Below are 12,609 nucleotides of genomic sequence, written 5' to 3' on the forward strand. Positions count from 1 at the left end.
AAGAACAATAGCCTAGAACCATAAATAAAATTTAATTGTATAATTATCTTAAATAATATTAAGAACCTTCTTTAAATTGGAAATATTAATTATAGCTAGATTTTAACAGACTAACAAAAAAACCTTACTACTTTGTATAATAGGAATAGCGGTTACACTCCTAGAGGCCTCAAGGGGCACCTGAAGAAAGGGATTGAGGTAAGTTTGTCGACCCTCAATTTTTAATTTTAGCTTGAAAAAGAAAAAGTAGGGATAAAAAGGATTATGAGACTCAACAAAAGAGAAATTTGTATTACTCTAATTAATTTCTATTTCATGGAATATTGTTGTGTTCAGATTTACAGGAATATCACAATGAAAGTAAAATTTATCCATTTTATCTAAATAAGCAAGATATCTTCCATTTCCCTATCATTGAATCCAAACGATGTATGGAAAACAACCGATATTAAGAATTATTCCATATGCAACATTAATTTATCTTCCTTTATACTATCCCTGCGTTCAAAAGATTGATAGATGGACACATAGCAATAGACATCATATATCTAGATGGTCTATTTGAACTCAAAATTCGTCAAACTTTGAGAGGAAATTCCAGGAGACAAACACCTTTCTGTATGGTTGTTATACACGATTCTTTATAATAATACCTGCGACGAAATTTTTCGAAGATATAATTTCCTGATAGCTAGCTCTAATAAGTTATTCAACTATTCATAACTGATTTATAATACATGTTTTGTCATATGCTTCAAATTACAATTTTTACACGATAAAATGGGTCTAAATTTTCAAATTGGAAAAAAAAATTTTAAGAGGATTATATCAAATCTTTACACTTTCTAACCAATAGTATGACCAGGTTGTTCCTCTAATGTTTTCCTATTAGCTGATTTAAAGATTGTTACTCTAGACTAGCTCTGTTCCAATAACAATGGGAAAACCACCGTTATAAAGAAATGGCCAACAAGCAACAAAAATTTATTCATAGATATAGAGTTGGGTAACAAGTAGTAAGATATTTGTTTGTAATCGAATGGTCTTAAAGATCTCGGTAACCCCAAAGCTAATAGTTTCCTGATTTAAATTAATGAAAATACCCCTTCTGTAGGTTAAAATTGTGGTTGAAAAGTTTGGACATTGAAAATTTATACAATCTAATAAATTTTTAAGCCGACGAAAAAAAATTTTGTTCCTAAAACTTAACCACGATCTTTATAATTTAAGTCCAATGTATCCTCCCTCCCTCCTGATAAAATAAGTTAACAGCTGTAATAATTTTTTTTAACTTTGCTCTATTTTCTTGCATTGCTCAATTCTTGGCGATTTCTAAACAGAGGGAGAGGACAATGGGCTACTTATTACACTAGTCCCCAAAGTTTTAAAATAATGTTTTCTTCTTCGTTGGCCTAACAACTTGAATGTCCAACCGTTTCATCCACTAATCAAAATAAAAGGGTAATTTTGTGTATCATCATTGGGGATCTACATCAATTTATAGGCCATAGTCTTATCCCTTTAGACCCGTGGAGTTTCATGTTCGAATTTTATCTGTATAAGTCGTATTAACATTGCTTTGGAATTGTATATTTGGAATTTATAGTAATAAATTGCTTTAATACTTTAATAAGGTTCTTAACAATAACATTTACTTGCAAATGTGCGATAAACATCCAATAAAACTTAATTTAATATAATTTAAAATAAACAATATTATGAACAGTTTTTCGCGGATACTAAAATGAAAAATTAAAACATAAAACCATGTTTGTTAGACCCGGGGTCCCAAAGGTCTGTGCTAACAAAATAGGTGTTGATTTTATTATTTTTATTTTCATACTCGTGGTTAATTGTTTGCAATACGATGCTGTTTTTCAGTATGGTTTTAAACCAGCGGATATTTAATGATTTCGAATTCATATTGGAAAAGCATTTATTCTAATTAAAAAGCAGTATTTTGTTGTCGCTACTCTATAGATACTTACGGTGTATAATGTTGGTATCCTTCGTTCAGAATATTGTTGTCTACAATCAACTTTTCTCTTCCAGTCGCGATCCTTATAAAAGAGATTTCATTATTTTAGATGGCATGTTATCCTTATACTAAAGTAACAGGATGTCTGTGTGTGTATCTGTGTGTCTGTACCGAAGGATCTCGCTAACCGCTGAACCGATCGGGTTCTCCTTAACAGGGTAGCTTCTCATAAGTCCCGGGAAGGTTTATAACTATTTTGGGGGAGGGTACCACCACCCTCCCAAGAGAAATGACAAAAAAATCGAATTTTTATAAAATTTAGGGGAGACTTCAACGTCAAATAAGGTGGTATCGTACATAAAAAATTAACTTTAACAAACAAAAACATTTAAAGTGCCACTAGAGGCCTCTAGGGGCGTATCCGCTAGTAATATATATATATTGCTACTTGGATCTTACAACAGATTTTCATAATCTCTAATAAAGTGAAACTTTCAGCAGGTTAAAATTCCCCCTTTACCCCCTTTCCTCCCACTAGATGAACTAACTATCCAATAAACGAACCCCATGTTAGCAAGCTAATTTGACGACAACTTTTCCCTGGTTATAATATCCAAATATATTCTATATCCACTCCGGACCTTTCCTAATTATGGAAAAGATGCGCTTTCAAAAAGGACTGAAGCTTAATCTTAATCATCCTTCCTGTAGTTAAAAAGACTTCAACTAAACATAACAAAACATCGTTAAATACATATAATTCTAAAAAATCAAGTTTTAAGAATATTTACATCATTAAATTTTTAAAGAAAATAGGGAAATTTTCTGTTAAAACAAATCGCAATTTAATCGAAAACAAAATAAGAAAGCTTTTAAATTTTTCTTTATTGAATTACATAATAAAGAATTTTCTTGCAACTCTGAACCGAAAAGCAATGATTATTTTTTCTTAAAAGTTTTTTAGATTTAGGAGATAAAAAATATTGACTGGTATTGGTAAAAGATAATTAAATACATTTTTCACTGTCATAGAGACGTTAAAAATGGCACCTACTGCTGCTATGTCAGGTGCATTACATCAATAGTAAAAGTATTGGGAATGCCTTAGCCAATAAACAGATACATCTCATTACCATGCAAAGATTGAACTTCCAGCGAAGATAGTGCAATCGATCGAAGGATTAGTTGTATATCGGGTAAATGTAAATACCTCAATTATAAGACCAGGAGTATGTTTCAAGGCAGCTTATACCAATAACGAAATTAATTCGGGAAAAAATCACGAAACTTATACATCTTTTTCAGCTGTCGTTGGGGGGCAACACATCGTAAAATTGACGACCTCTCCATTTTCCCCCCAAATATTATTTTTTATTTTTTTCGCTTGTTGGTTATACCTTATTCCTGGTTTCAAGGTGCTTGGAGAGGTCTAGAACCCGAAAAGACAACAAGCCCCAAAGAGGTCATCAACGCTTGTTTTTTAATAGATTATTAATATTAATTTAAGACAACCATAATCGTGGTGTAATAATAAATATAAAAATAAATCCTTTTGTTGTAAGTTAATTTTTATTGGTCGTTGTTGTATATTTAGCCAAAAAAGTATTAGACTATATTTTAAAAAGATTTTAAAAGTTCATTTTTCATATTGAAATTAAATTCATATATATTTAAAGAATAAATAGCAACTAAATAATTTACTTAAAGTTATGAAAAATATTGTCAACCACCCAACTGTCTTTGTACAGTTAAATAGACAAAGAAAGCCACAAAATAATTAAGAAAAAAACAATTATGGAGAAAAAGCTTAAGAATTAATTCATTTTAGTGTTAATTGTTTTCAATTTGCTTAAAAAAGATATATGTATGAATGGATATAGAATATACGTGGAAATTATGACTTACGGGGAGAAAGTCGCTCAAAAATCAGACACGTGATGTCATAAAAATGAGGAAGATGAGAAGTGGGAAAGAAACCCATAAAAAAGATATGGATAATCCCTGATTTTATGACGTCACGTGGCTGATTTTTGAGCGAGATTTTCCCCATACAGACAGGGAAAAATTTTTCGACAATTTAGGTTGCTATCATGGACATCACTTATTGATTTGTTCGTCAGTAGGAGGGGAGGAGATGGGGTAAAGAGGTGGATTAGGTGAGCGTTGTTTTAGCTAGCTACAAATTTCACTTTATTATAGTACATGATGATAAAATTTACTTTCTTCTGAAATTTAAGACGAATGACATTAATACGTAAAGTAGAAAGAATACTTTGACAAATAAAGAGGTGCAACTCTATACAACCTAACCTTTACGAGGTAATACTACATGATAGGGGTGTCTTCATGACTTGTTGCCCCCCCCCCCCCCCCAAAAAAAAAAACATACCTGAGCATTCTAGGAATACCAGTCTTGAGCAGCCAAACAAATTCATAGAAATTATGCAGAGGAATCTTCCAGGGCTCGGCAGTCACAAACACGGATTTCAGATCCTGATAACCAATAACAACTCACATTTTTATCTTATCTTTTTTTGACCCAGTTTTTCATATTTTTGTATGTAGATGATTTGCCTTTTTTACACATATTATTTTTTATTTAATCTTATTTTAAGATTGTTTTTAAATCGAGCTGAAAAATAGGTGATTGTAATATAAGAATGGATATAGGATATACGTGGATATATTGACAGGGAAACATTAATCGTCAATTTAGCTAGCTAGTATGGACCTCATTTATTGGCCAGTTTGTTCATCTAGTAGGATGGGAGAGGATCGAATAAAGGGGATGAATGGGTGTATCTTTTTCTAGCCAGCTGCTTGCATCACATTATCTGAGTATATGAAAATATGTTGCAACATTTTAGTATCATTCTACCGATTAATATAAGTAAACTAAAAGTGATGTCCAAGCTTCTAAAGATATTTTCTATTTCACCATTCCTAAGAATAGGTTAGGTTTCGAAATAATCACCTAAATGGTAATTACAATCTTAGAAATGGCAATGATATTCATATAAGGCCTCATAGATATGAATATCTTAAAAAACATCAAATTTTCAACTTTGTCATCCTTTGGAATAATCTAAGTGATGAGCTTAAATCTATTGAAGATAGAAACCTTTTTGCTAAATCTAAGTCTAAACTAATTAATGCCTTGCGATAGCTATTTTTATCAAATAATCTAAATCTCCAGCTCTGTAAATTTTGCAATCTTTTTTGTGTTATTTTTATTTTGGCGATACTACCTAGGTTCTATAAGTTTAAAGGGATCCAGGATACCTTTGTTTGATATATTTTGGGCAAAGTAGACAGATCCATAGTGATCTATTCATGGTTACCCGGGCAGAACTGATTAGGATTTAGGTTGTTTATTGTTATAGTAATTTTAATTGTATATTATATTTTTTTTTTGATTTTATGACTTTTTTTGTTTAATTTTTATGCCCAAATAAATATGTTTATGTTTATGTTTTATGTTTAATAGGGTTGGAATTTCCCTCAAGGACTAAACAAACATATACTAAGACAATAAATCGGGGGAGGGGTGACTACTCGGTTCGGGAGTCATTAAATTAAAACGTTCATTAATTTAAGTTAACCCCTAAAAACAATTATATAATTTTGTATGACATTAAAGAGTGTAAAAGTGCCCCTTATTGTTTTATTAGGTCTTTACAAGTTACAGTTAACTTTATGTGTTATCCTACACTTTATTATTACTCTTGGAGCTATTCCGTAAACAACTTTGGGTTTAATATATTAATTTTTTCAATAAATTTTCTTGAAATATCCATCAATAAATATTATTAACTTTTATTATAGAAATCAAATATGTGCAGCTTATGCTATATCTACAGCTTAGTCATATAAGACTCTAAAATTAGTATATTTATTATAATTTATATACGAAGAAGACAGACGATAGGTATACCCATAGACCTTAATAGATAAGACAATGGACGGTAAATTGATATCCCCAAATTATGATAAAAAAGACCACTTATATAGATTAAAATATTGACAGAAAAGTCTAAACAATGGTAGTTTGTACGGACCAATCATATATCGATATAGACCATGATAGTTTTTAAGCCAACTAATGGCTGGAGGTTGGGGGATCAGAATAATTTACAGCCTAATGTCCCCTCCTTCACTTCAACATAATTTGAAATGTTTATTTTCGCTTTTTAGACAGTACTTCATTCTTGTTGAGCATTTGTATGGTTTATATTTGAGTTTATTGCTCTAACTTAGTTCTAAAGATGATATAACATTTGAGATCAGAAATATAGGCATCATTAAAAATTAAAGCTTTATTATAATATGTTAATCTTTAATTATATAACCCGTTCATTTGGAATATTATTTAACAAAGGGATGCGCTCTTAGCCCACAGAATATATCTTTCTTATATTTTTAAAATTTTGTTTCAATATATTTCTTCCTTTATTCCTGATTTAATGCCTAAAATTGGGGTTACATCATTTTATTACCACTAAATTAACTGCAAGGTCTTACAAAATTATATAAAACAAAATAATAGAAAATCTCCGTAAATTAGGGGAATAAATTTTTGAAGGAGTTTAGGCGGCTATTTGATAGAAGGAAAAAAAATAAAAATAATGAAAATTTGAAAGAGGCTGAAAAGTAGTCAAGGAGTTGTCTAACTGCCAATGTTATTAAAACGTCAAATATGCCCTATAGTTTTGAGAATCTACACTAGAAAAATTAGACCTACTTTTGTTTAACAGACGTACATCCCTAGTTAAATATTTAATTACTTAAAACCTATTTAATATACATGATAATTTTGGTTTTAAATATTAACCATTTTTTGTATATCGCACCACGTTTCGTTTTAATGTTTTATACTTGTTACATGCAGGGATGGATGGATGGGACAATGCCGTTTTACAACCCTCCTTTTTTCCAATATCATGTACTAATAGCAGACTTTCACACATTATTTATCATTACTTGACCAATCCTTAAATCCCTGATCTTAATAACAAAGAGTCATTTGAAGAAAATAGAATTATAAAAAAAACAATCGATATAAAATGAGCAATAAAGTTTTTTCATCTTTAATTTTAAAAATAAACTAATATATTAATAAAAAAAAATATTAAAATAATTTTTATACATTAACACATCCCTGAAAATGTAATAGTTATTTTTGTGTCGTATTACAGATAGGTTTCCGCGGACATTAAAATGAAGAATTATAAGATCAAAACCATTTTTCCTAGTCCCGAACAAAACTTATATTAATATTATGATTTTTGTTTCAGTACAAATTCGTGAAAAATTGCCTGTAATACTATGCTATACATGGATTTTCAGTATTTCTGAGAACCGGTTCTAATCCTGCGGATATCAATCGATTTCGAAGCCATACTGGAATTGAGTTTCCAATCTATTTACAGACGGACAGAAAGAGTGATGTAAAGAGTAGATACACAGTGTAAATAAATATTCATTCAAATAGCTGATAAGACTTCTAAGAACTTATTCATTGCAGACAATGCTTTGATAAGCTATTGTGTCTATGAGTTTGTTTGTCTACCTGTCCATCTGTTTGTCTGATTATCTGTATATGAATCTTACTTTTTGTGTCTATCTATAAAGAAATCTATATGTTTTGCAGTAAAGCTTAACTATGTTTAATTGCAGAAGGAAGGGGACATTGGGCTGTTTATTGCACTAGTCCCCAAAGTTTTTTTTTATAACGTTTTCTTTTTCGTTGGCCTAACAATTTTAGGGTCTTTTATTGAATTCTAATTGGTTAGTTTATCAAGATGATTGTCTAAACGTTTCGACCACTAATTGTAATCTACAGAAAGGGTAATCTTGTGTATCATTACTAGGAATGTATACCAAACTATCGGCCATTTTCTTATCCCTTTAAGTTTCTTATTTAATTGACATCCGCTCTACTAATATGACATTTGTATTTTAAGGAAAGCTTTGGATTGGACAAAAAAGGGAAGTAATAATAAATTTTACAATGATGTTTAAATCAATACCCTTTCAAGAATTAAGTACTAAAAGATGCATTTCCTTCTAGTAGCACGGCTGCTCTATTATTCAATATAACTTACTTTGTACATCTATTTATGTATAGTATTGAATTTCGAGATTGATTTTCTCGGCTGTTATATGAGATAATTTCTTGAAGTTTTCTAGGTAATCTATCTAATATGTTCCATTATCGAAATGATCCGCAGATATTTTATCCAAACTATTGTAAAAAAAGTATGAATGAACTTAAATTTAAATGCATGAAAAAAATCATACACTTAGAATCATGATAATGCGCAAAAATGTTTTAGATCTACATATGTATTTAAGTAGAATACTATTTTCAGATAACCCCAACCTAAAATTGCCCAAAACTTGTTTTGCAACAATATTCTTTGATCAACGGTCCAGACGTTTACGAGATCTTATTTACAGATAGACATACAGCAAGTCCTAATATATAAAGGTATTTATATTTTGAGGGTGGGTTTATAGCACTCTAATGATTCTACTAGAACTTTCAATGGGCTTTAAATCTCTAAAACCATTGTGTTTAAAATTGCAAATAATTAGCATGCGTTCAAGTCAATTTTCTTATTGTGATTTCATTGTTCAAGAGAAAGATACTTATTATAAAATTTCTTGTAATTTGACTTCGTTATGCTTTTGGATTTAAGCTTTTTTTTCGGATTATAATATTCATATAATACTTTAATATAGGTAATAAAATAACTAAGCAATAATAATATAGCATAACATAAAGCCTTAATTATACAGGGTGTTTTTTTTAATGAGTTAAAAGTATTGCTTAATTTAACCCACTTGCCATTGACAGAAATTAATAATCTATTTCTTAATTTCTTCATTGGTGTGGGACATTTTGTATGAGAAAAAAATATTTAGCGATTTTCAACAAATTCTGCCTTAAAAACCGGTTTTTTCTAAAGTACCTATATTTGGAAGATTTTTGGATCATGACAAATTTTAAGAGTATGCAAAAATGCGTACATTTTTAAAAATCAAATTGCACGGCTTGTGTTAATAGTAGAAAAATGTTACGCATATCGTTAGAATTGTCATAAACTCTAGTTTTTGGAAATATATGTAACACATACATGCTATTTGTAGTATAGAAGCTACATTGGAAAATGTAAGAAATGTTGAAAATTTTAAGTAAGTTGGAACATTTTACCACGTAGCTCCTAGACTATACGTAGCACAGGAATAGTTCTTAAACACCTAAAAACTAGAGTTTATGACGATTCTAACGATATGCATAACATTTTTCTACTATTAACACAAGCCGCGCAATTTGATTTTTAAAAATGTACGCATTTTTGCATACTCTTAAAATTTGTCATGATCCAAAAATCTTCCAAATATAGGTACTTTAGAAAAACCGGTTTTTATGGCAGAATTTGTTGAAAATCGCTAAATATTTTTTTCTCATACAAAATGTCCCACATCAATGAAGAAATTAAGATATAGATTATTAATTTCTGTCAATGGCAAGTGGGTTAAATTAAGCAATACTTTTAACTCATTAAAAAAAAACACCCTGTATTAGTAACATTTGATCTATCTAGCAACTTTAATAATGTAATGAATTCTAAGGGTTAAATTCTTTTATATTTTGTCAAGGACGCCTCAACGAAAAATAGCTTTAAACCTGCCAAGATCTATAAACTATAAATTCATAAACTTTAGAAAATATGTAATAGATTTTTTCCATTCATTTTGAGACGTCATATCCCTTTTTCGGTTAAAGAACACACCCATAAATACCGACCTTTGCATTTTAACTAAATGTCTTCATTCACTCATTTTTAGAGCGAGGCTGTAAAACATCATATTTTCAAAAGAGAAGCATTTCTGCAATGATTGTATGTCTGTTCATACGTCCGTACGGATGTTTTATGTAGGCATGTTGAAATCGTATTTCATGCTTTGAATGGTGATTTCTTAAATAGCTAGGTACAATTTAGAAAGCGTACCAACTGTAAAATCTATACCAAACAGTTATAATGTCCAAATTAAACACACTGTTTTTTTTCCTCAAAAGAAGGCGTCTTAACTTTTATTTTTATAGCTAGTCGGTGTTTTTAGTAAGTAGTAAATGTAAAATTTTTCATAGAATTTAGATATGCAATCGGTTTTTTTTAAACCTCTTATTTTTTAAGTAATTTATGTTTTTTTTAAATTTAGTCGGTTTTAAGGTACTAAAACGCAACAAAAAAAAAATAAGAAAATTGTCATTATGAACAAAAATAGTAAGATATTTAATTTGACGTCTTACTTTTTAAATTCTGTTGAGTAATTATTGAAAAAATCTATTTTTTTAACCCACGAGAATAAAAACTTTGAACTTGAATATATAATTACTCAGGCATAAGAAATAGGTGTTTTATATACTTTTAGAATGAGAAAAATATTACAAATCCATTCTAAGCAAAATTGAAATAAAAAGTTAACAGCATAGTAAATAAACTACAATAATAGAAATAATATGAGAATATTATATTATATTATATTATATTATACAGGCAACCATCTTAAATCGTTGTTTTGGGGTAAAAATGGAAATCAGGTAAAGAGGGGACGAAATAAGTGTTGCCTGTACAACATAATATGTTAGGCCATTTTTGTTATTTTTATTTTTTTACTTTTTTTCAATTTTGCTTACAATGGATTCGTAATATTTTTCTGATTCTAAAGGTATTTATGAACCAATATTTTTCAAGCCTGTGATAGGAAATAATTATGTTCAAAGTTATGATTAAACCGAGGTTTAAAAAATCGATTTTTTAATAATAACCTGACAGAATTAAAAAAGTAAGGTGTCAAATTAAAGATCTTACTTTTTTTGTTAATAATGGCAATTTTCTTCTTTTTTTGTTGCGTTTTAGTACCTTAAAACGGACTTCATTTAAAAAAAAAACTTAAATTACTTTAAAAATAAGAGGTCTACAAAAAAAAACGATTGCATATCTAAATTCTATGGAAAATTTTACATCTACTACTAACTAAAAACACCGACTAGCTATAAAAATAAAAGTTAAGACACCTTCTTTTAAAATCAACTTTTATGTGATTTAGTTGTCCGTCTATAATAAAACTAGTAATTTGTATTCAAGCTTCTCATAAAAATATTAAGATTTCATATTTACTTTTTTTATATCAAAAATGTTGTAGTTTGTCCGACTAGTTTCTTGAGCATCGCTTTTATGAGTGATATCATCCTTTGTTTGTTGCATGCTATCTCAATGGATTTACATCCATTTATATACAAAATAGATGATCTATGCTTGTCAATTATATATTATAAAGTCTGTCAGTTTGTCTGTGTCTATATGACAACTGGCCTAACCATGTGAGGGAGGGGCATTGGATCAGTAATATTTGACATAATATCATTTAACATAAATTCATTTCACATAAAACATTTGACATAAAATCACTTCACATAAAGGTACATTTGACATAAAAACATTTGCCATAAAGGTACATTTGCCATAAAGGTACACTTCACATAAAAACGTTTCACATAAAGGTACATTTGACATAAAGGTACATATGATATAAAGGTACATTTGTCATAAAGGTACGTTTGACATAAAGGTACATTTCACATAAAGGTACATTTGACATAAAGGTACACCTGGCATAAAACGTTTCACATAAAGATACATTTCAAAATCTACCCGAGGTTGTAATTTTTTTCCCCGAGCATGGCAACCAGTGAACAGAATCTCAGTTCTGCACCACAAGCCTCGCACGACTGAAGTTATTATAATTGGATGTCTTAAAATTAGACCCAATAAAGTTCTAATTTACAACAAAGGGTGATGTATGTATGTATAATTTTCTTTTGTACTTAAAACGACTTTGTATAATGTTAGGGGTTATACAACTTTTTAGGCGGTCTGTTATAAGTTGCAAATAACAAAAATTGACACAGGAATCGTCATTTTTAAATTGAATTAATAAGACAATACTTAACTTTAACGTAGCTTAATCATTAACACTTTTAGAAAAATTTAGACTATCTGGAAATTATGAAATACGTACATATTTGCTGTACTAAAAGTGCAACATTGTTACAGTAATCTGTATTGGGTTTCTTTTAGTCAATAATGTAATTCTAAAATGCCTAAATCTACGGTAGAAATTATTTATTCGTTGTGGACGATTATACTTGACCCTTAATGTAGAGATTATTTTACCTAACCTAACCCTTATCCAAAGTAACGAACCAACAAACGAAAAAATACTCCCAACTTATTTTCAATTTATTTCAAACCTAGGGGGTTGGGGGGTTCTGTCTTCAACTAGATACATTGAGTTGAATAAGCTCTTAGTTTTTTTTTATCTAGGGTTGATGTTAAAAACGTGAATTATTCCCTTATTAAGGATGGCGTTGAGAGGATTTCCATATTCACAGGGCGGGACTGGGAAGTAAGGGTTGCTGTCGGACATGATGCTGTTGAACTCTGCCAGCTTGTTGATGATGATGAAGGGAGAACACCTGGGTACGGGTGCAGGCACTCCAGCTGGATAGCTCAGTAATACCTGAAATTTGAAGAAAAAAATTAAATTTTAAATATAAT

The 12,609-nt window shown here is 29.8% G+C and overlaps 1 protein-coding gene across 1 annotated transcript in view; it reads right to left on the reverse strand.

Annotated features, from left to right (window-relative positions):
- LOC145316908 (uncharacterized) overlaps window positions 1-12,609 on the reverse strand; it is a 42,048-nt gene that overhangs the window by 6,160 nt on the left and 23,279 nt on the right. The window contains exons 2-4 of the mRNA XM_080157724.1: window positions 12,403-12,571; window positions 4,368-4,470; window positions 1,989-2,060 (exon numbers count right to left, since the gene is read on the reverse strand). Coding sequence (XP_080013850.1) covers window positions 1,989-2,060; window positions 4,368-4,470; window positions 12,403-12,571 — 344 coding nt within the window. The remainder of the gene's footprint in view (window positions 1-1,988; window positions 2,061-4,367; window positions 4,471-12,402; window positions 12,572-12,609) is intronic.

Source organism: Acartia tonsa, chromosome 4 (genome assembly GCF_053477335.1).
Source record: "Acartia tonsa isolate MP-2025a chromosome 4, ASM5347733v1, whole genome shotgun sequence".
NCBI classification, from domain to species: domain Eukaryota; kingdom Metazoa; phylum Arthropoda; class Copepoda; order Calanoida; family Acartiidae; genus Acartia; species Acartia tonsa.